Genomic DNA, 24748 nt, shown 5'->3' with positions numbered 1-24748 from the left:
CGGCAGTGTTGGGGAGAGCCCCGCGCCGGGGCAGCCTTTGTGCCCGCACACAAAAGCTCTTGTTTGCATGTGTTAAAGTCCATTAAACCGCGGCAGCCCCAGGTGCAAACGCCAGCCCGGAGAGGCCGCGCCACCTTCCGCGCCCGCTGAGCGCCGCGGCCGCTCCGCGCTCGGCCCGGCACCGGCGGGCGGCGGGGCCGGGGCACGGCCCGGCGGGCTCCTAATGAGGGCCCGGGGCTCGCCCTTCATTAACGGACACGGGTGGGTCCCGCTCCCGGTGCCCCCAGATTCGCCTGTCCCCAGCCTCGCCGTTAGTGGCAGCGACGGGACACAATGTCGCCTATTGTGCTGGGCAGCCCCTCGCCCGAGGGGACACGGATGGGACCCCGGGCGCAGCCCAGGGTCGTGGATGCTGACCTGGTGCCAAAGAGCCGGCTGGACAGGGCCGTGGTTTGGCTTTTCCCACTGGGGCTCCTAAAGGTGCCCTTGGACACTGTACTGTCATCAAATCTTCACAGAAAGTACCACCTAGGTTAGGAGCAGAGCAGTTTCCCAACTCCTGGTTCAAACAGCAGAATTCAACCCAAAAGGTGGAAAAGATAGGAACTGTGCAGAGAATAGCAACCAAAAAAAAAAAAAAAATCCACTAAAGCCTTGCACAGGTCAAAGCCTACAAAAACAACCTCATCACGGTGTTAGTGTTTCATATGAATGGCATGGCAATTTATCCAGGAAAAAGTATTTCCAGGTTCTGTTACAACAAGTCTACATCACTTTATCCCCAGTGGTCTGCCAGGGATCTGCCCCGCAGCTATTTTAAATTGTGCTGCTAATAACAATTCATTACAGTTGATAGAACTGGGAGACTTGCTTTTTATTTTGCAATTAGACATAAAGGCTCTGATCTGGCAAATGCTTTGCACTGTGAGCATGTGAGTAGCTCTGCTGAAGTCATCTGGGACTGTTCATGTGCTTAACATTAAGCCCGTGTGGGTTTGCAGGATCAAGGTCTGAGACGGGATCATCTTTAAGGATGTTTGTTTACCTGCTCTGTTCTGTATTTTCAGATTCACAACGGCGCCCTGCAAAACCATTGGAGTGTCTCGAGTCAGCTGGGCACAGCTCACAAGTAGCATTCTGAAGCCAAGTGATTCTTCCCGTAAACAAAAGTGGTTTGCAGGAGCTTGATTCGGGAAGACATGACAGCACTGGGTACGTTGCATTGCGAACTGTTCAGCTGTGTGAGCCTGTGTGTACTGAGGCGTTAATGCAGAACTGTTGGGCATTGGGCCCAGAACAGATGTGATGATGAGTGAGAGCAAAGAGACAGAGAGGAAGAAGAAGCACATTTTAGGCTTCTCAGTTCCTGACAACCACTGCTTCCAAAACCTGGGAACTGTCCCCAAATGCCTCTTATCAAGAGAAAGTAGGAGGCAACATGATCTGTGGAGAAAACAAACATATTTGCTTTTTTCATTTGCCAATCCTGCAAACAATACCTGTTTGTAGGCAAATAATCTTCAGGTCTGCATCGCCAGATCAATGCAGGGAGTGGTTCCCATCGGCTCTGCGGTGCCAGACACACTGAATGGTTTGTAAGGAAACAGGTCCTTGAACTTCTCCACAGCACAGACACTATCTTAGTAGGTTATCTCACACTTGCTTCTGTTCTTGCTCCCATTCTCCTCATCTTCCAATGCTTGGCCTGGCAGGGAGAAGTGAAGACTAGATGAAATAGACCTTGTTTTAATAGAAAAGGCTTCAAAATGTTCAGCTGTTTGTTATTTCCTTGCCACTTACTTTTCCAATTTACTTTTGGAGCCAGGCTAGCTAAAGGAAAGGCCAATCGCTGTGCACAGTCGCAGTTTAATACCTCTGATATGCATGAAGAAAATTAATTTGACTGAGGATTTTGCTTCATGAAGTAATTACAGCACAAAGCATAAAAAGGCTGTGTTTTGTCTTGAGCCGCCAAAGTCCTGGTTTGTATCATGAGGTCATGTTTAGGATTATAAGTGTTTGCATAAATAGCATCTTACAGTATCTCACATTGCCTCTCTCCACCTTTACTAACAGGACTTTTGGAGGTGCAGAGGAACAGGAAAAGAAACTGTTCTTCAGTCCCAGATGTGTTAAAATTGAAGATTAAACCCACAGGGCATGAGAAGGGCACCACAAATATGGGAAGGTGCTGAGTTCATGGGGCTGCTTACACTCCAAAATATATCCCATGCCTGCAACCCCTCTCCACTACTCTCAGTGGAGGAGGTCTTGGACTGATACAAGAAAAACCCTCGTGTAGGACATACCATTTCCATGGTAACTTCAGGACACGCTGATCTTTTTTATTTTGACTTTTTAAGGCACCTCTCTGGATTCAAATCCTTTTGAAATTGTATGTGAATACTTTGATAAACTGAGGAGAACTAGTTTTGGTAAAAAATGGCAGATTATTTCATTAATTTGGTGATATTTGCAAGGTGCTTCACAACTGAAGGCAGCAGTTCAATTATCACTATCTTGCAGCCAGAAAATATTTGGAAAAACAAAGCAAATCAAAATGTGCTAGCAGAGCACATCTCACTGCCTTTACATGGCCAGTCCATATCAATCAGTAGCTTCTGCTACCAGGGAGCCCACAAAATGACAATCCCACCACAGCTCAAAACAGTCCATCCTGCTGCTGACCTGTATCACAGCAAACTTGTTCAAGACTGATGAAATTTATGGATTTTAAGTTCGCTTAGAAGAATTAACTCAAACTCTAGAGAACTACCCACGGGAAATAAAAGTTACAGGAATGGTAAACTTACAAAAACCAGAAAATTCACAGATTAAAGTCACTGGGGAGCAATGCACTCTCTAGCACTTTCTGCCTTACCTGGGTGTTTAGGTGGGAGATCTTTACATTGTGCAATGACTGCTGGAGCTGAGCTCTGAATGTCTGTCATAAAAGCACTTGGGCTGTGGGTGACTCACATTGGGAAACTGAAATTATGAAGACCCTTTTTTATTCATCACTGCCTGCCTTCTTTCCTCCCTGATAATACAGGGTCAGCATCCTCTCAAAATGACTGGAAAAGGAAACAGTGCATGTGAAACTCTCAGACACTGCTGTCATGAGCACCATGGAAAAACCATAAGGAAATGAATAATTTTGTGCCCAAAGCACAGTTTGAATAACAGGCAGTAAAAAGCCCCTTCGCTGCACATTAAACAAGAGGAGAATAAATCATGAGGGGAGCTGCTCCCTCAGGAGCAGCAAGCATTGCCAATGCAGAGTGAGGGGGATGCCTGTAGGAAAAGGGCGTGGATAACTCAATTACAGTTCATCTGGATGAGGAAAACCAGGCAAATTCTGGACACTCCGGGCCGCTGAATGCTGGAGCATAGAGCCTCAGTAGCCTTTCAGAGTATATTGTTTCACACACGTATTTATGTTTGTGTGTGCATGGGCTTCGGGGTATATGGAAAATAAGTGGGATAAGCTTTGGCTCTGGGCCAGGTTGAGTGCTCTGCACAGCTACAGCACTGCTGGTCAGCTGGAAGAACAGGCTGAGGTCTAGATAAAAAATAGAAAATCTTTGGAATATCAGCTGATCAGTTTGTAGAGCATCTGTCAATGGCTACAGCACCACTGGCTGGACAAACAAAACTCTCTAATATGTGCCCCACTGCTGAATCTGTCTTCATCCACGGGGCAGGATGCCAAAGGGGTCTAGAAACAGCCTATTTCCAGGTAGTCTGGAGATGTCCTCACTGACCCTCTGTATACAACTCACTACTCTTCTGGGTGGGAACCAGGGCATAAGATACAGCAGAGTGTATTTGGAGGAGTTACCACCAGCAATGTCTCCTTCATTAAGGTTAAATAAGCTTGGGAAGTAAGAGAAATTAATTCCTACAGCGTCCCTAAGAGATAGGAAGACAGCAAGATCATAGCAGGAACATGTCCTAGGACTGTGCCTGGCACAGCAGGCAGGACAGCACAGAGAGCACAGAGAGCTGTGGTCAGGACTCACTCACGGTGGCAGATTTAAGAGTGCACTTGTCCAACCCAGCAGTGGGAAGGTGATCTTTGTTCTGCTTGGCAGAGCAGAGCTGGTGTACTGGTAGTGTAAAAACTCTCTGTGAGACACAGCTCTGCAGAGCAGCTCCAGGGAATCCACAGCCACTGCTGTCACATTGCTGAGATCTCTGTGACAGGAGAACACAGCAGGGTAACTCAGGAGCGATGGGGCCTCTCATCCAGGGACGCTTTTCCTCCTGCTCCTGTTTCCGAGGCATTGATCAACTTTGCAACACATTGTTGCAAACTTAGGTAAAACCCATTTTTTCAGTCCCTCTGTCGTAGTGGTGGCATGCCCTTCCTGAGGCACAGGAATGAATGTAAAATGTCTCACATTTGTTCTGATCAGGGCTCTGCTGATGGTTTTAGGGCTTCTCCCACTCAGAAGTCATGAGACGTGAGTATTTCCACCCCTGTGATCTGGTAGAAGCACAAAAGACACATCTGGTGACCAAAGGCACATCACTTCTGGGGCTGGTGGACTTCCTGCTTATGGCAGGATGGAGTTTGTCCAACAAAGGACCAATCAGTGTCCACAAGACTCTGACAGCAGAACATTCTGTTACTCTTCCTGTGACATTATCAGAGGAAACACTGCACATAGCTACGTATATCCATTGAAGTCTATTATTTCAGCTCATTCATATGTTGCTGACTCACCATTCATTCACTTTGTACAACCTTTTAAAAGTCTTACACATCCCCAAACCCTGTCCATGGAATTTCTGCCTTAGACGTATCTCACACTGCACCAACATTAACTCAAAGAGGCAATAATTTTCCCAGGAGTGTCTTGTATAAAATCTTCCTCATCAGAGATAAGAGACAAGGTCATTCCACATGAGACAACCCACTGGAATGACTCTTTAGACACTGCTTGTTCTGGAACTTCTTATTCATCATTCTCCTCATCCTGATATTTTGTCCTCTAATTGCAAAAGTACTTTCCACTTCCACTGAGAGTTTCTGTGGACAAGGTAAAGACAGAAATGGATAAACTCCTCTTCACTGGGACTAGGAATACATTGGGATATGGCTAAGAGATTTCTTCTAGCTTGGGTGCATTTGTAGCTTTTGTGGGAAATAGCAACTGGATAGTTAAAAACGGACAGCTTAGAAAGAAACGTTTCTGCACCAATCACCATCAGATAGGTTTTCACCTGGGCAGAGAACCTCCAAAAACATCCTGCAAGCTGCAGGGAGTGGGGGTTGGTTCATCAAGGTACTTTCCCTTCTGAATCAGCACTAAATCTGTGCCACTGTGATATCACGGGCTGCCTTTGGAAGCTCTGAGTATTTTTAAGCATTCTAACAGCAAAGTGCTGACTATTGCTGGGGATTACAGATTCTGCAGAACATTTTAGAAGATAACTTCTGGCATCTTGCCACTTGTTATATGGAAAATATGTTGTATTATCTTCCATGTGTGTGGGGGTGTGAGGGTGCTCTGAGTGTCCTGGCCCTCAGCCTGCAAAGACTTACACATATTTTATGCAGAATAAAGTTAAGCAATACATAATGAACTTGTTCAGGCTCAGAGCCTAGATCTGTCACTTAAGACATGTTCCATATCCTTCAGGACTTCTCGAAAGACAGCATCTTTCTCGACACTCCAAGTACGCTACTATGAGCACCATGCTGGAGCTTGGCTGAGTGGGACACAAATATGCTGTTATCAGTGTAGGACTTTCTAGTGGAAGGACCTGGTCCTGCCCCAGCCGGCTGGAGTCCTTTGACTGGGATAGTCGGACTGGGATGGTCAAACTGGTCCCAGACTCCTGTACGCACACAGGAATGTGGAGGAGCTGCTGTCAGATGCACAGCACACATTTGGTGTCATGTTCTTCTCTTACTATCAGTCCTGGAAAGTTCTCCAGAGGCACTGAGTGAAGGATGAGGTGTAGCAGGTTGAGGTAAGGATGTCAGGGCACCAGGAATAGCAGATATTATCTCCCCTTATTGCTGGGAGACACTGGTGTTATTCCCATGGAGACCTTTGCAAAAGTCCTCCCATGAATGACTTCTGGGTGGGCTTGGGTGGGATGCAGAGGCAGAAGGCAGCAGAGGGCACATCCTCCCATGCTCACCCCAGTGGGACCCTTTGGGGGAAGCCAGGGTGGCTGCTCTACTCCCCAGAGCCCATCTGGTACATCCTGCTGCCCTCTCTCACTGCCTTCAGCTGCAGGGAGCCCTGAGGGAGCCCCATGAGGAGCAATGTCAGAGCTGTGCGTGGAGCTCTGAGGGAGCCCTGTGGGGAGCAATGTCAGAGCTGTGCGTGGAGCTCTGAGGGAGCCCTGTGGGGAGCAATGTCAGAGCTGTGCGTGGAGCTCTGAGGGAGCCCCATGAGGAGCAATGTCAGAGCTGTGCGTGGAGCTCTGAGGGAACCCTGTGGGGAGCAATGTCAGAGCTGTGTGTGGAGCTCTGAGGGAGCCCCGCAGGAGCGCTGAGGGGAACACCACAGGGAGCCCTGAGGGAGCAATGTCCCTTCAGAGAGCCCTGAGGGACTCTGTGGGACCCCTGAGGGGAACCCGGTGGGATTCTGCGGAGAGCCCCTCGGGGAACCGTTCATGGCCTGAGGGGAATCCCCTGAGACATTGAGTAGGATCCCTTGCAACGCTGTGGAGAGCCCTTTGGAAACCCTTGGGGATCCTGAGGGGAGGATTCCTTCGGGATCCCGTGAGTCCCTTGGGGAGCCCTTTGCGAGCGCTCTGGGGACCCCGACGGCGGCGCGCGCGGCGTGCGGGCGCCCCCCCGCCCCTGCGGCGCGCGCGGAGCCTCGGCGGGGCGGCGCCGCCCGTCACCTGCGGCCGCGCGAGGGGCCGGGGCGGGGCGCGGGGGGCGGAGCCGGCGCGCGAGGCGGGGGGCGGCGGCCAATGGGGGCGGGCGGGCGGCTCGCGCGGCGCTCTTAAGGCGGCGCGGGCGCTGTCAGCGGGCAGAAGGCGCGCGGGCTCGACGGCGGGGCCATGGCAGCCCTCAATGGCGCCGTGGAGAACGGGCAGCCCGACAAGAAAGTGCCTCCGCTGCCGCGGCCCCTGCGCAGCCTGGAGGTGAAATACACCAAGGTGAGCCCGCCAGGCACGGGGCGCTGGGCGGCGGGTGGGCTTCGCTGTGGTGTCGCTGGTGTTCGATGGAGTCAGTGTGGTGTTATATTTTTAATACAGAATTTTCGCCCTCAATGTTGTTTTCCTTAGCTTCTTTTATTCCTTCTGCTGCCTGAGACAGTAGGTTTATGGGGGTTTGAGGTTGAGCAAGCAGATGACAGTGGCGTTTCTAATGGAGCAACACTTGCCCCAATCCCTAATGCCAAAAACCTATTTATTTCTTTTTAATAAAATAACTCCTTCAAAGCTGTTACTCTGCCCCAGGCGCCCTGGGCTCCTCTCCCTGGCTGTGGCGCCTGTCACCATCTTTCCCTCCCAAGCCACCCGTGAACGCCTCCAGCTCCCCGCTGGCGCTCAGCAAAATCCGATTTGGATGGGGTGAGCCTGGGCAGGGCGAGGAAGGTTTTATCCCTCAGAGCCGCTTGCTGGGGTCGTGTTCCAGCGTCCTTGACCCACAGCTCCCCTGTGGGGAGGTGGCTTGGTGCCAGTGGTGGGTTTGGGTGGTGGCGAGCACAGGGCCCGTGTCCAGCAGGACTGGGCCTTGTGGAAAGGCTCTGCCATGAGACTGGAGCATCCTGCAGCCCCAGAGAGGAGCAGTGCTCGTGTTGGTGGCTCTTCATCCCAGCTCCATGGCCTCCCCACAGGATGAGGAGTCGGGCGCTGAGCCCACACAAAGCCTCACCTCTCCGCTCTCCATTGAGTTTCCCTTTAAACAGTTGCTCCTGACCTTCCAGTATAAACCAAAGGCTCCTGAGCTTGATATCTCTGTCCCTCAGAGGTGGGGCTGGCTTGGAGCTGAGCAGGGCTGCAGAAATCCCTGCTCCCAGTGCAGCTGTAGCTCTGCGATCGCCGAGTCGCTTTTTGTTCCACAACAGCCTGACCCGCTGCCTTGCGCAGTGGGGAGAGCGTCAGGCTGGTTACTGCTGAGGAGCCTCGGCTGCCATAATTTCAACTTTGTGCCCGGTCTAAAAGAGCTGCAGGAGCTGAATGAGTGTGTTACTGTTGCATTTTTGTGTTGAGTATTAAGAAAAAACAAAATTCAAAGCTTATTCCCTTGTAGCGAGAAAGAGTGAACAGTGATAGCCTGTCCGGTGAGGTATTGATTTGAATTATGCATCCAAAGTGTACTGAAACAGATTAGCAATTACGAGTAATCAGTGGACTAGATTAATTTTTTAACATCCGAAATTTATCTACTCTTTATTTGTCAGATAAACTTGTCATTTAGCAGCAAATTGGGTCTGCAGCTGCTGGTTGCAGAATGGCGTAATGCAGCACAAACAGCTCTTTCCTGCGTCCAAAATGGACACGGCCATTTGAGTTCTTCTTAAACATCCAAATGTTCTGGTTTTTGTTATTTTTATTGTTGTGAACACTTTTAAACACTCCTTAGGGATCTTATCCTGCAGCCGTGTGTGTTTTCAAACACGCAGTTTATGCTCCACAGTTTTGCCAGAGACTGCGAGCGCTGAAAGAGTCAAGGTTGTATCTTTAAAGTGGAAACCAACATAAATTAAAAGTGTGAGTTTGATGTTTGATCTGATGCTCCCGGTGCATCTGAGAAAATAATGAGCAGCAGTCAATTTTCATAAAACTGTGAGGGGTTTTGTGCAAGCTCTGAGTTTCACCAGATGTTTACAGCTGACAGCACGGTTCCCTCTGCTTAGAGGAGATTTTTATTTTTGGTTCTACCAGTTATGGGGCTGGGGGGAGAGGCAAAGTTTTTCAACAAAGATCTTTCTTATAGAGCAGCTTAGTGCTTGTCATGGGTGTGTGATGGAAGTGATCTGTCCACAATTCCTTGTCTCAAATTTTGGCTGTGAAGCATGAACTGTGGATATACTATTCAATTTGATTTCAACTCCTGGCACCAAGGACTCGTGATATGTGGTGGATTCCCAGAATGATGCCAGTGTATATGTTACATTTAAAACAGCCTGATCCTGTCACTCTGATGTTTTACTGCTTAGTAGGAACATCACTTTCCCACAGAATTAGCACTGAATGCAAAGGAAAAATCAGTATCCTTCCCCAATCCTTAGTTTGTGAGCATATACCTGATACTGTAATTTTATGGTTCCTGTCATATTTCCCACATTTATAATACGACTTTTCTTCATTAGGGAAATAAACTCATTTTAACCTCAGTTTTTCTTTATGTTAAAATGTAGCACTTGGGTAACAGAGGTAGTTTGGGAGCACTGGGGTCCTACATAGGAGTTAATATTTCTAACATTGTATCTTTTCTTGTGACTTCCCTTGGCAACATTTTTTGTGAAATTTTCTTTTTCTCAGCCTGTGTGAAACAGGTGGGTCCAGCAGTGCAGCTTCTACACCAATTACACTTTGGATGCTTTATGCCGAAATAATAAGAAAAAGTCCTTTCAGGAAAAAAAGCTGCCCAAGGAAAGAAAACTATGACCCAAAGCAGTGGGAATTCCGAATGTAAGAGATGCAACATTAATCTCCTGGTGGTGTGTAGAGACTCATAAACAAGATTGCAAATGTGGATGGCTTCCAAATAAAAGTACTAGCTTACAGCCACTAGCAGGCTACTAATAAAGATTACTTCATCTAATCTTATTTAAAGTATATTTATAAAATATAACACTGCCAAGTCAGATCACAGCGTGGATAAGATGCATGTTGAATCAATTAATTGTATATAGGTATTCGTGTTCTGTTTACAGTGAGTAACAACACTCCAGTATTTAATGCATTTTCAGTTACGCAACGCTGGGACTGTTTGTTCTTGCTCTGGAAATGCAATATTTTGAAACACTTAAATCTTGTCACAGATGACTCCAAGTGACGTGGGAGGCTTGATCTGGCCTGTGACAAGGCATGGTGGGGTAGAGCTGAGCCAGAGCCCTCCTCCTGCAGACACTGCCAGAGGGGGAGCAAGCTGTGGAGGTAGCCCAGGGCAGGGCACCAACAGCCAAGAAATAATCGTACAGCAACACAGAACAGGGGGCTCCCTTCTGCCTCAACCATACAAGTTTCTCTTGGGGTCTGCTTGCTGTTCCCATGGAGATGTATTTTAAAAACTGCCCATTTCTCACTGCCAAATCCTAGTGTTGTTCTCTGTGGGACCTGTGCTCTGCCTTCCTCTGGCTCCAAACTCACTGGGTGCACAAGGTTTGTAGAAATGCTTCTGTATTGCCAGCTGTGTCCCTTGGAGAGAGCCTGAGCATCCTTGACTCTGCCATGGATGGAAGTTGAAGAGCCTCTGGACCTTTGAGGTGCACTTGTGGGTTTTTTGTCTATATAAGTTGTTTTTCTTTCTCCTGCCCATCCCACTCCCCTTGCTCTCTCTTCAGATATTTATTAACAACGAATGGCACGAGTCTACAAGTGGAAAGAAGTTCCCCACCTACAACCCTTCAACTCTGGAGAAAATCTGTGACATTGAGGAAGGAGATAAGGTAAGTATTGTTGGACAAGCAGTGCAGAAGACATTTTCCAGGGAATTTCTTTGTGTAGGGAAGCACACAGAGGAAAAGCTGCCTTATAACAGCAATAACCATCTGGCCAGCCTGAGCTGGAGGTCTGGGACACTGGATGTGCTGCTCAAGAGTTACATGGGCTGGGTGTAACATCAATCCTGTCCAGCTTGTCAGAAGCACTTTCCCTGGTAGGAACTGGCTGCTGAACACTGTCAGAGGAATGAGATTGAGCATCATTCTTGTGCCATAGACTGGAAGGAAGTAGCCAGCCTGAGGAAATAGCAATGATGGTGTGTGCTCACCCCTGACAGGATTTGGGCCCTGTGTTGGGGGTGGTTTATACCCCAGCTGCAGGGCAGCCTGTTGGAGACACTGAACTGAAACTCCCCCTTTTTTAAACACAACCTGAGTGCTTGGGGGAATTTAAATTTGGTCATGCAAACATTGACCACTTGCTGCTGAAGATGTGGTGCTGCTTTTCTGGCTGGTATTGTGGGTTCTGGTCTCCTGCACAAATGTGGCAGCTCTCACTAAAACCAAACCAGTATCTCAAGAGCTTTAGTAATCTTTTGTGTGCTGTAGAGTAACCTGAGATGTTACTGCTTGGGTTTGGTAACAGCCTGAGGTGAGGAACAATCACATGTGACACTTTTTTGTCCAAAACAGCTCATCATGTATGGGCCAACTAGTCTGACCTATGGAAAAGAGCTGGGCCAACATCTGGCTTTGTGCAGGAAGTCATGGGAAGGTGATTCACAGCTGCTGTGCTGTGCCAGGGCTTTGGTAGCTCATTGCTGTGGGCAGTAAGTGATGGGCAGCGTGGCCATTTCTGCCTGCACTGACTTCTTGTTCTTGGTATTTAAGCTTGTCCAGTGCTTGTGAGGCAGCCTCCAAGACTTACTGCCACTGGGGATCTGTGCATCCATGGGGCAATTACACATTGAGGCAGAACCAAACATTATGTGTCATTTCTTTATCCTGACTGGGTAGGACACAACTGTGTTTAATTGCAGTGGCATGTAAACAGTGGAATTGAAGCTGACTCTGATGCAAGTGTATTTTGATAGGCAGAAACCATGACGTTGTTATTGCTCCCTGAGCTAAGCGTGTCCTCAAGCAGCTATAGAGAGTATTACATGTGCAGTTTGTGCTTGCTTCTCAATGTTGGCTAAAGAAAATTCTTATACAAAACCAACAGGCCAGTTTTGCCTCCTTGAGATTTTTCCCCTCTCTGAATTCAGCTTCTAGCTTGCAGGAGGGTCACTGTAAACTTTTCTAGCCAGTGGAGCTCCCACCCCCTGAATACTCAGTACAGGTGACTGATTTCTTTAATGGAAATTGTAGCCAAAAATGTAAGCTAGCTCTGCTTTGGGTGCTGAAAGCCTCTTCTATACATCTCACCTTTTAAAACAATATTTTGCTCTAACTAGGCTTTTCCAAGAAACTGAGTGGGGATTAGACCTGGATCTGGATTAATTAAAAAGAGTACTGGGTGACAACCATCCCCAACTTGCTGTTTGCCTTCTGCTGACACTTGACCACATCCCACCCTCTTCTGGCCAGCCAAGGTCCCTGAGGCTTCCCTTGCTCTGGTTCATCCCCTCGTGGGGCTGTAACTCCAGTCTGCTGGAGTTGCCACAGGAAGTGGTGAGTTGTGCTCAGTGCTGCTTTCCAGAGCCTTGTCCCCTTGTGCCACTGCACTTTCTGTGCAGGCCAGTGCCACTGCAGGGGTGGCAGCTCCTGCTACAGCCCAACATTGGCAGAGCACAGCTGAGCTCCCCTTCCCAAGCCCTGAACACAAACCTGCCCCTCCCTGGCCATGCAGAGTGTTTTGCTTAGGCTGCACATGAGGGGTGGAAATTTGGCAGCCAGTATCTCAGTGATGACAGTTTAGTCTGGTGCTGAAACTTGGCCAATGCTTTATAAGCCTAGAAGAAAAGGTTTTGTTGTCTGTTCTTTACTTACAGAATTGTCCTTGATGGGACAGTTGAGGGATAAAGAGATGTCTGTGTGGAAAAAGACGCCCTGAAAATAAAATGGTGGATGTTTCCACTGGATGCTGGAATATACCTGACAAATAAAAGCTTAGTGTCCAACTGTTTGCCAGGATGATAATGGAAAAGGAGTAACTCTGGTGCTGTCCCTAACACTTGGAGACAGGCTTTTTTCTTGTAGCAGCTTGCTGACATCCATCAAGGACGGGGAAAAGTGCTCCTTCCTCAAAGCAGTGCCCAGCTCAGTTGCTCAGAGCATGGGCAGCAGGTCCACAGCTATGATTGTCAAGTCTCTGTCATGATCATATCTAAACAGTTCACCCTCTAGTGGATCTTTGAATGTTGGGGTTTGTTCACAGTCAGCCTGTCCCCTTCAGATTGTAGTGGCAGACTGAGGTAAGACCACAGTAGACTTGCAGTGCCCTCAATAATGATTTTGGACATTTCAGGATGCTGTTAGGATGCTGTTTGGAACTTAAAGGAATTTAATGTGTGAACTGTTTGCAGGGGAGCAGGTCAGGGAACCTCTTCTAACTGAAAAACTGTGACATGCTCATGCCCTATGTCAGAAGAGTGCCTTTCCAAAGATGTGCACAGGGGAGGCTTTTTGAAGAAGTCAGTAGGTGAATTGAAGAAAAAGGGTCCCCGGGGTGTGCTCCATGCCTGGCACATCTCCTCACTTGGAGCACTCTGGGGCAGCCTGAGATTGAAGCAGAGCAAGGCTTTTTTGCAGGTGTTTTCCCAGTCACAGAGCCAGTGGGGTGATGGTCTTCACTGTGCTCTGCAGCCTGTGCTGGGGCAGGAGAGAGGAAAAGAGGATGGGAAAGAAAAAAGGAGCAGCAATGAACAGGACTTGAGGGAGAGGAGGAAGATGGACGAGGCAGCTCAGAACAAAGAACAGTGTTCAGTTTGTTCAGGGGGGAAGGTATGTGATTGTGTAACTGGGGCTTGTATCATAATTCAAACACCCCAGGTGGCTATGAAGGTTTGCAGGCATTTCCCAACACTGTAAAGACTTTGCAATCTTAATATTCTTAGTGGAGCTTTTTATGTAATGTCAGTAAATCTGTTATAGATCCGAGTGGAGCACCAGGATGCATGGATCTCCTCCTGCTGTGGTTTTGTGCACCACAGGGTGTTCCTGGCACCTTGACAGCTCAGAGTCACTTTGTCACGCCTTGTGCCTACCTATTGCAACATGCCTGCAATGAACATGCCATTCAGACTCCCCTAATGCCTAGTCATAACAGGATGGATTAAGAATGGCATTTCAGCCTTCCTGAAGGATTTCCTTGTTTTTGCTGGTCTCTCAGGACTATTGAGGCTGTGCAGAAAGGCTCTCAGGATATCACTTGGTGGTGCTACCCTGAGGGTGTTTAGGGGAAGCCTGCATGACAGTGACTGGAAGCTCTGAGCCAATTTTTGTACCCAGAATATCTCAGAAAGATGGTTGTCTTCATTTTTGTCTCTACAGGAACTGCAGCAGGGCTCAGGTGCTCCCATTTTTAGAGGCTGGGGAACATCTGAGCATGCACTGAAGTCCTCTGCCCATGCAGTTGTCTCACTCCTGTTGTGAGTGCCAGGGTGGAGGGAAGACCCTCAGCACCAATGGCACTGTGCCACTGCAGACCCAGTTCCCTGCACATCAGTGCTCCCAGCCTGATTGCAGAACTAATTAAATGCTGTTAAGGAAAGGCTTGTTTAAACCTGACACACTTATGTTCCTTTGCCTGCTCTGTCACATAAATTATTGCCTTCATTCCAGCAGGCAGGATGGGGGATACATGTGTGCAGTGGCTGGTGGTGCCTTCTGGCTTTTGTGATGTGCCAGTGTGAATCCAGATCAACTCCAGCAGAGTGAGCCATTCAAAGGCCTGTGGTGGCTGTGGGTGATGGCTCCAGGCAGGACCTGCCTGGCTGTGCTCAGTGGCTCTGGGCACCTCTGCCCCACCAGCATCCCTTGCTGGACCAGAGCCATCCTGTGACAGCACAAGTTTCCTCCAATGGCTTCCCACCAGTGCTCTTCCAGAAGGATGGAACTCTTTTCCTGACAGTATAGGTCAGACTGTTTCAAAGCTGTGTTATTGCTTGGAAAAGAAATGCAGCCAAATTTAATGTAGGGTGCCATTGCCTTGGGTGATGACTTGCAGTTGTGACCATGAAGGCAGCATGGCTCCCTACAATGTTTTTTTTCTGGACTGAGCACCCCACATCCCCTCCTGTGAGGGGGATGTGGCCAGACCTTGTTGGATCAATGCAGAGGGTCATTTCCTAATTGTATCCAGACAAGACTTGAGAAAAGGTATAGATGAGACAACTGGTGAAGTGCTGGGAGGAATGGTCAAGGTCTGACACCTTCCCTCCTTTCCCAGCCTTTTGAACTGGATATTGCAGTGAGGTGCAAGTTCTCCATCAGCTGAAATGAGGCTTTACACACAGCAGGAATCTGCCCAAAGCTTTATCAGTGCTTGGGGTACAGCCTTGGCCTTGTGGATGTTGGTGGCAGTGTTCCCATAGATCCCATTGCATTGGAAGCCCTTGGCTTCACTTTTTTAATCAATGTGTGTGAGGTGATGGGAGGAGTCCAGAGCATACAGTGGCCAGAGCAAATGAACGAAGCTCCAGGGGTGATGGTGTGGGAAGAGAGGAATTTGCTCCCCATCTGGTTAGTAACTTGGTTAAGCAGAGTTGGATTTGGTCCAGAGGATGGTAAAGTTGTTGGGAGATGAAGGGACAATGGCACTCAGTGTGTTTAGGGGAAATGTCTTTGTCATAGCACTGAATAGCAAAACCTTTCCCATCTGGTAGAAGTGTTCTGGGAATGTGTTCTAGGATCTAAGGGTGATTTTTGGTGTGTTAACTGCCTTGGCATGGGCTCCAGGGGAACTGGATGGTGGGATCTGAGCTGTAATTACTTCCCTGGGTAAAATCTTGATCTCATGGGGGATTTTCCTGCCCACACTTGTTTAGAGGAGGCTAATTCATGTAGGCCAGTGGCCTGTCATGATTCTTCATCCTCCCCCAGTGTCACATCCTGTATTGGCAGGAACATGATTCTGGATTATTTTATAAACAAGTCAGTTACATTAAATTATCCTTGAAAGACCCAATTGGTATTCAGGCCTCAAGGTTGTTTATGAGCTCAGGCCAAACATAAAACATATTCCAGGCTTGAATTCAAATCCAGGAGTGAAATGAAAGTGGTTTTGTTAGACAACTTGGTTTTGGCCACCACAGCACCAACTAGGAGGGGTTTCTGTGCCATTGTCCAGCTCCTTCCTTGTAACCTGAGGTTTTCCTGTGTGTGTGTTGTGTAGCCTGACGTGGATAATGCAGTGGAGGCAGCGAAGGCAGCGTTCCAGAGGGGCTCTCCATGGAGACAGATGGATGCCCCAAGCAGAGGACGACTCCTGCACAAGCTGGCTGATCTCCTGGAGAGGGACAGAGTCATCCTGGCAGTGAGTACTGGGAGCAGTGATAAGCCAGCAGCAGTTGGCTCTGGTGTATCCCTACCTACCTAATATTTTTCTGTTCTCTCCCTTCATGAAGGGCAGAAGACAGGAGTCATGACTTTGTTCCTTTTTCTGCAGGACTTTAGGGGCTTTAGAAGGCTGTCAGTTCTTCTACATAGTTGACTTTTGCAGGACTTTAGCTAGTTATTGAAGTGATTAAATATATTAGTACTTAAAATGTGTTCAGTTGGTAGAAGCCTTTGGACTCTACAGGCCTTGTACATCTTTCCAAATGGCAGCCAGAGATCTCAGCTTGGGGCTGCTGTCCATCCACACCTAAGTTCTTGGATCTCAGCGCTCTCCAGTTCAGTGCTGCACTTTTATCTTCAGGGAAATGCATTTATGACATTGCATGCTGTCAGATGTGCAGATAACTGAGCCAGTGCCCTGCTGGGGTCAGAGGGAATTGACACCTGAGGGATGTGCTCAGGAGCCTGTACCTGTGTGACTGTTTTGAGCTGGGTCTCTTTCCCCAACACAGTGTCACTCAACTGCAGGACAGCTTTCAGTTTCAGCAGGGCAAAACCAAAACATTTTGTTCTGAAGACAGTTCTGGGCAGCAAGTAAGAGGGAAGAAATACATATATATATGTGTGTGTGTGTGAATAAACCCTGTTTATTTTCTGCTCACTTTTTGATGTGACTTTGGGGCACCCTCCTTTTCCCTTAACCAGAACACACTTCAAGCTTGCTGTGGTCCTTCTGGTCTGGAAGAATTTGTTTGGCATTGCTGTTTGCACTGCAGAAATCCAGCCCTGGCTGCCTTGGCTGTGTACTAAGCAATGACTTATAAAAATCAGTTGTTTTAGCAGACATTCAGTGGATAACAATTCTTGCCATTCCAAGGGGAATGTCTGTTTGAGTGCTGTTTGGACCCTGATGTCTGTGGAGCATGACAGGGTATGACTTCATGTGTAAACAAAGATGTTTCAATCTACCAAGGGATAGTACTTCCTTTATGGATGTGCTGGCCATTTGCACCAATATCCCATTTAATGACCTGAGTGGAGAACAAAGCATTCCCTGAGCTAATGATCAGAACAGTGTGAGGGACACAGGCTCACCCTGGATTTTGTTTAGAGCTGATCAGCACCAGTGCAGCTTCAGTGAGGCAAATTCTGCCTTGCCCTGGGCTCAGCACAGATATGAGCCCAGAGGTTACTTAACCCAACCTCTGAAAAGCCTTCTGGTATAGGCTTATGAAGTAGAAAAATTAGATTCTTTCTTTTTCTAATAGAAGGAAAGTAGCTCTGCCTGATTTCAGTGACACCATCTGGACTCCAGAACATCTGTGCTGGAAGGTCAGTTAGGGTGAAATCATGATACTCACATTGTTTCTGACCAGTGCCCCAGACCCCAGCCTGTATCCCACCCACACTCACCTTCTGGAGGCTTCTGGAAGGTGCTCCTGAACAAAGCAGCTCCTGTACACATCAGAGTTACTGTGTCTGCTTTCCCTTCTGCATTATTTGTATTAACAAGCTCATTATCTAAATATTAGAGGAGGGAAGAACATTCCATGTCTTCAGAACAAGGCACAATAAAGCTAAGAAGAGGGTTTTTAAAAGCTCTTTCTTAAGGAAAAAAACCCCAAAACATTGCCTTGTCTGACAGTGTATGCAAATTGGTTTTTTTCAGACTCTGGAAACAATGGACACAGGAAAACCTTTTCTGCAGGCTTATTTCATTGACCTGGAAGGCTGCATCAAAACCCTGCGCTACTATGCTGGATGGGCTGATAAAATTCAGGGCAGAACTATTCCAGTGGGTGAGTACCTTCAGAGCTGGGATGGGATCAGGCTTGAGGGGGAGGGAGATCCATGGAAAGGCTGGCTTCTGAAAACCTGCAAAAAGAGCCTGCACTTCCTTTCTATCTCAGGATGCATTTTAAGCAGATGTGTTTCAATATTGAAACTAATGGGAGAACTTGGTTAATGCCTGGATAGATCTCTGGAAAATAATGTGTGGGCTCTTCTGTTGCTTTTTTAACAGAGAAACTTTTGGTCAGAGCAGTCACACAGAGAGAGCACTTTGGTCCAGGTGTAGAAGTTCAAATATTGTTTTGGTGAGAGCAAGTTAAGAGAATGGATGTCCTTGTGGCATGATGGACAATATGGAGTATTTTAAAATTTGGCTTCTTTTGTCCCTGCATGTGGGTGATCTCTGAGGCTGTGTGAAGGACAGACACTACAGACAGAAATTAGTCACCAGAGGAAGGGCTCTGGAGGGCTGAGCTAGTTCAGTCTGTGCAGACAGCAAAAGGAGCCATGTCAGTCATATAAACTGAGATTTGTCACCCTCATTCAGTGGTGTAAAGCTTTGCTTGTCTGGACACTCCTTGTTTGTCCTGATTTGAAATCACTTTGAAAAAGCATCATTAGAAATGTTCTTGCTGTCTGTCACATCTTCCCAAAGAAACTAGGTGTTCAGCAAGAATGAGTTTGAAAGGCAAATGTTCTTCCTGCTTTCTCTGTGAAAGAGCAGCAGCAGTATTTTAAGGTGAATAGTACTACTTTAGTTCCAGAGTTTCATCTTGTTATGATTTCTTACCAGGAGTGTAATTCCTGTCACACTGAACAGGATTCCTGTATAAAGTGGGTTTTAAAACTCCCTCCCTCAAGGACACAAGTGCTTTGTGTTTTTCAGTAGGACAATCTGAAGGAAATTTGTTTGCTCATATCAGTGTGATAATGAGTTACCCTCCCCTCAGCCTCAACACAGGGAGTTTGCAGAAGGAACTGAACCCTGGTTTTAAAAGGTTCCTGTGTGACTGTGAGTGCTGTTTGGCTTTCAGGCTGGCACAAGACCTGTACTCAGATCTTCATCTGGACAAAGGCATGAGTCAGGATGAACAGTGTTCTCTGTCTAACAGGGGCTTAGTTCTGTCCCCAACACACCTTCTGTAAAAGTGAGGATTTTGACTGTTTTGTGCCCTTTTACTCTCTTGTCTTGCAGATGAAAATTTTGTCTGTTTCACCCGGCACGAGCCCATGGGTGTCTGTGGAGCCATAACCCCAGTAAGTGACAGGGCTGGTGCCCTGCATCTCACAGAGAGCTGGAAATTCCATGTGCTCTCCATCCTACCCTGCAGCCTTGTGCTGCCTGGCTAAGCACAGCTGTTCTGCAGGGAACTCCCATCTCAGTGGCCTGATGTAGTTTTGTGTTTTACCCCCATGCCAATTGCTCCTGGCAACAGAAGTGCTCTGCACTGGAAGGGTGGGTCTCCTAATCAGATGCTCTGTGGCTCTCTGAGGCTGACACCAGTCACCAGAGAGCAGTCAGAGCTCTGACTCTCACACTGCTGGGACAACCATCTTGTCATGAGGAGTGCTGGCTTTCTGCTGCCTTGTGCTGATGCATAGTTTTGGGTTTTAAATCATATCCATTATCAATTAATTATGTCTGGCTGCTCTCTGAGCTTTCTGGGATTAAATCTCATGAATAGTTTTCTTTTCCTTGAGGTCTTATTCTCTGCTGAGGGGACAGTGTGGCTAGCTCTTGGAATGCCTCCAGTGTTAGCATGTGTTGCTTGCTCTGTTTCAACAGACAGCCAGGAAGACTTTACAGCTCATGGGAGACAGATTTTGTTCCTGTCTGGTTGTAAAATGCTTTGAATGTGGTATCCTACAATTTGTGAGGCAAATGGTGCTGTGTCAAGATTCTATTTGGACATAGCACCAAGTCTGCCAGAGCTCAAGAAGTCTTTGGACAATGCTCTTCAGACCTGTGGTGGGAGCCTTGCTGCTGTCCTGTGTAGGTCCAGGAGTTGGAATTTGATGATCCCAGTGGATCCCTTCCAACTCAGGATGTTCCATGATTATATGGTACTTGGATCAATAAGAGCTCCTGGAGGGTTTTGACTTTTGAGATAAGACTGAAAGAAATGCATATCTGCTGGACCCTGGGAATACCAGGTCTGGATCCCAAAGATGTCTGGGGTCATTCTGCTTTTTCCTTCAGCAGGACTGAATTTGTACCCCAGGTGACAAGAGGACAACAGTCCCTTTGGCAGTGTCAGGGTGAGGCAAAGTAAGAGGTTATCAAACATTTCTCTTGGTGGCTTCAGAGCTTTTCTGGCTGAGCAAGCAATGTGGCTGCTGGTGAGCAGAATTTATGACTTCAGATCAAAATCTCAGGTTCCTCACACTGATCACCAGTTAAAAGGTATTTTCCCTGTCACTCTCAGCCACCTTTGGCACTCAGCAGTGCATTGGAAGATGTCCCTTTAAAAGCCTACATGCAGGATGCTTTGGAAGGCCACTGTAGGAGACAGAGTGGGACTTGTAAGATCTCAGGTTGACCCTAGACCAGCAATAAATACAACAGAAAGTACAGAAACAAATTTGACTTAAGATCAACACTGAGTTTGTATAAAGAATGATTGGGGTCAACAAAACCACATCTGTCTTCAGTTTACTCAGAACAAATCTTCTCCAATTTTTTTCCTTGTTCAATCTCGATAACACCAACAGCCTGTGGGTTTGTATTTCCTACTTGATTGAAAAAGATTCTGTCACTGTCCTGGCTATGTTTCCCTAGAGCAATTACCAGTCCTCCCTTTCTCCTATGGCTTGACTATATTTAAATATTTTATTTTTATTTAGCTAGAGAAGTTCTTAGGAAGTGCAGCATATGGCTGTTTTTTATCCCAAGGTGATATCATGAGGCAGCCCTGGAGTCCTTCACTGTTACTTTCACCAGCCACTGCAGCAGAAAGCTCCTAATGGAGCGATTTCATGCTCTGAAACTGTAGAAAAGTAGTGTAGGTATAAATGGCTCAAGTGCCAGGCCTCCAAGAAAACTTAGGAGAAAAAAGACAAATGGGAACATTATGGGATGTGGCCATTGGAGAAGATCACTGAAATGGAAGAGGTCTGGGGAAAGGGTGAAGCAAGTTGAAGAATAACACTTGAGACCAAATTCTGCTTTGTCTCAGGGTTAGAATAGAACTCATGGCTCAAAAGCTACACTGCTAATTTATTTGTAAGTGTGAATTTGTGGATTCCTGACATACTTGGCTTCTTTGTTGATAGCTGAAGGCCCTTGGCTTAGGTTTTGACAAGAAGTCCCCTTGCTCTTGGCCTGCTTCCATCATCCCTGAAGCAGTATTAATTATTTTTAATGAAAAAATCCTTTCTGCTGCCAAATGACCTTTCTGAGATTCAGTGTGAGCTAGATTTTCCACTTCTTGCTTAGACTCCAAGATCCCCAAATATACATGACCATGAAAGAGATTAGCACAGAGAAAACTGATGTGGACTGGTTCCTAATTCCAAATTAGAAAACTAATTGGAAAGGAACAATTTACAATATGAAGGAAGTATGAGACCTCCCCTAAATTTCCATGACTGAACAACTCACTGCAGCTTCCTATTTATAAAACTGGAACTGAATGATATTATATAACTCCTAACTACTCAGCCAGTGCTTAACAGAGAAAAAATAGGTTTTTTTCAATGAGTAGTTGCATTCTGTAATTCCCCATATACAGATGCTGTACAGAAGTGATGCATCAGGAAACTGCTTCCAACACAGTATCTCTGATGAGCCAAAATCCTACACAAAATGTGATCAAACTCCTTCAAAGAATGAGGTCACATCATGCAGAAGGTTGTCCAGCTTACAGGATTAGTGTGAGGACTGCCAGCAATATCAGGGCTCTCAGGGGGAAATCAAGGAAGTTGTACTCCTTAGCCCAAGCAAACACAGCATTATAAACAGACGCTCCTCTTTGTGGCTTTCCTCCCAGCTCCTTTCCTCCCTGAGCTGGGAAAAGGCTGCATGGAAGTGAGTAGGTGACTGTGGCAGGCTGATCTGAGCAGTGCCTTGTGTTCTTGCAGTGGAACTTCCCCCTGCTGATGCTGGTCTGGAAGATGGCACCAGCTCTGTGCTGTGGAAACACCCTGGTCGTCAAGCCAGCTGAACAAACCCCACTCACGGCGCTCTACATTGGCTCTCTGATCAAGGAGGTGAGGAATCTCAGCAGCCCCTCCAGGTTCTGCTCTCTTAAGGTCATAAGCAAGGCTGTATTTTGAATTGGTTTTTAGGTTTTAAAGAGTCTGAACATAACAAACAGACTTCCAGCTTTAATAGGCTCACAAAGGAAAGTGAGAACAACCTCTGTCTTCGGTCTTTTTTTCCAAAGGCCTTTGTGACTGGCTGGGAGGTGGCAAACACCACAAAACCTCTGCATTTTTCTCCTTTCTCAGGAAGCTGCAGAGAGAAAAAAAGGTGCTTTTCTTCCCCTATCTTGTCTTCCCCTCTCCCAAATGAGGCAACAGCTCAGTTTTACTAGTGGGACAAAAAAGAGTGTGATTAGACAGCAGTGTTGTGTTTGTTGTTTTTAAGTGGGATAATTTAACCAAGACAGAGTGCCCTGGGAAACAATTCCTCGTCATTTCTGTGGTTTCTAGAGCAATGTAGTTGTGTCTGGCCTGTAAAGTCAACTGAAATAAAGGCAAGATGATAGGTTGGGATTTTAAAATGCTGGTTTAGGGCTTGTCAGGTAGGATCTTGTGTGGCAACAGGTCTGTTAATTGTGCAGAGGAGGTGGGAGATGCACAGAACCTTCCAGCACTGCTCAGTACATCAGCTTCCTATAGCTATGGATGTGAGTGGCTGAGGAAAACCAAAGGAGTTGTAGATGGGCTTTGGCCTCTCAGTTTCTTTGCTAGGCTCAGTCAAACGATGATTTTGTCCTTTCTTGGCTTAGCCTGGGAGAAAATAGAAAAAAATATGTTGATAATTGTCACTTAGGGCTCTTCCATCAGGAAAGGAAGTGGAAAAATAATACCAGTTAAGTATCTCCTACAGTTACTTGGCTTAATGAGATTACACAAGATGAGTGAATGAGTACAGGGTGCAGTTGTCATGACTTCTACTGAGCCCTGCCACACCACTGCTTTTTTTGACTCTGACATGCAGCTCCCCAAACACAGGCATAGCATTCCCCCCCCAAAAAATACCATTCAGTTCTGGTAAAATTATTTTGTTCAGCTGAAATTCTAAGGTTGCTATTTCTCACAGTAGTCCTTCAAGGCAGAAGTGTAATTAGAGCACAATAATTTTTTTTGGAGATGCTCTTTTCTCTGCCCAAAATTAGCTAAATTCTTTTAAGTTTTTCAGAAAAATGAATTAAAATTTTTTGGTTTTCATCTTTAAAAGGATGTAGAAGATGTTACCACACACACAAAGCTATATGTTACGTCCAATGAAATAATTTTTGGCCAACCAAAATTTTGGCTTTCATTTTTGCTGAAAAACAGAAAAAACTTTTTGGCTCAGGGTGTTCTGAACCAATTTTTTACTTCCTTGTGGCTTTGCTGCTGACTCCAAACATCATTACTTGCACAGTTTGACATGCAGTATTTGCTTGAAAACTCATTAGCCAAGATGCAAACTCCATTAAATGCATTTTTGTCATTGTCACATCCATAGAAGAAATGTGACCACCCTTCCAATTTATGAAAAGAAAAAAAGGGGGAAAAAGTCTTATGAGGATAATTTTTTTGCAAGACGGTACATGAGCAATTGCTTCCTTTTTTCTCTATTACAAAGAAATGGCATTTATTGAGGTTTTGTATTAAAAAGTCATAGGAAATGAAGCAAATGTGTTATATTCTGGAATTTCATCATTAGAAATTGCAAGGAAAACAACATTGTGCTATCAGTAGTAAGGGAAGGCCAACCTAGATGAGCAATAATTGTTGAAACTCTTGTTTCAGGAACTAAAACCAAACCAATCAGTCCCTCAGTTCTCCTTGCACTAGAATTTCACCTGAAGTTTTGCCATTTGTCTGTTTTGGCAAAACTACTAGTTGGCTAATCTAGGTTGTAAATGTGGTGGAAACTTGCATAAGTCTTGTTACCATCTGCTTTTGTACTCCTGTTTTATTAGCCCCATCATCTAGTGAGGTTTTACTGACTTCTTAATCCCTCTGGTCCCTGAAGAACCACAAATGTCAACCTTTGTTCAAAACAAACTTTCATTCATTTACCCCTTGGCTGCAGCTGCACTGCAGTAGCTGGGGGCCAAGTTTGGCCAAAAGAGTCACTCTCTTTTGACTTGAAACTGGGACTTCTCCAAGAATTCTTCCTGAAACTTGGCATTTCCTAAGCATGGCTGTTAGTTTCACCCACGTCTACTCCAGCTGGTAGCATGCAGCCATGTTACTGGAAAGCCTGGAAAACAGGGATGTATCTGGTAAGAGCTCAGAGGAGTATAGTACAACTAATCCAGGCTTCCTGGGAAATGAGCTGTGCTCTCAAATTCGCTACAGAGCTGTTTTTAATCTCTGTTTCAGGTGGGTTTCCCTCCAGGTGTGGTGAACATTGTGCCAGGCTATGGCCCCACAGCTGGAGCTGCGATTTCTACCCATGACAGCATTGATAAAATTGCTTTTACTGGATCGACCAAGGTAGGTGCTGGACTTCTCAAAGACACCTGCTGTTCCTCTTTGCTTTCTCTTGCAAACTGTCATCCATACAAGACTGGACCTAGGAGATGTCAGTGACTTCTGTATAACCAGCACTTCCTCTGGCACATTCCATGTGACAGGATTTCTCAGAAGTGTTTGTGTCTAATTCAGATCCTTGTGCTTGCAATAATCCCACATCTCTGAGAGCT

General features: G+C 46.5%; 1 protein-coding gene across 1 annotated transcript in view; it reads left to right on the top strand.

Annotated features, from left to right (window-relative positions):
- Positions 1–7006: 7006 nt before the first annotated feature.
- The window catches only part of ALDH1A3 (aldehyde dehydrogenase 1 family member A3), a 33287-nt gene continuing 15545 nt past the window's right edge, over positions 7007–24748 (top strand). Inside the window, exons 1-7 of the mRNA XM_054642100.2 lie at positions 7007–7131; positions 10491–10595; positions 15928–16068; positions 17761–17890; positions 19078–19139; positions 21963–22091; positions 24426–24539. Of these exons, the coding sequence (XP_054498075.1) occupies positions 7033–7131; positions 10491–10595; positions 15928–16068; positions 17761–17890; positions 19078–19139; positions 21963–22091; positions 24426–24539 (780 nt within the window). The 5' untranslated portion in view covers positions 7007–7032. The remainder of the gene's footprint in view (positions 7132–10490; positions 10596–15927; positions 16069–17760; positions 17891–19077; positions 19140–21962; positions 22092–24425; positions 24540–24748) is intronic.

This window comes from Agelaius phoeniceus, chromosome 13 (assembly GCF_051311805.1).
Source record: "Agelaius phoeniceus isolate bAgePho1 chromosome 13, bAgePho1.hap1, whole genome shotgun sequence".
NCBI classification, from domain to species: Eukaryota; Metazoa; Chordata; class Aves; order Passeriformes; family Icteridae; genus Agelaius; species Agelaius phoeniceus.
This window is presented reverse-complemented; position numbering and strand designations above follow the sequence as displayed.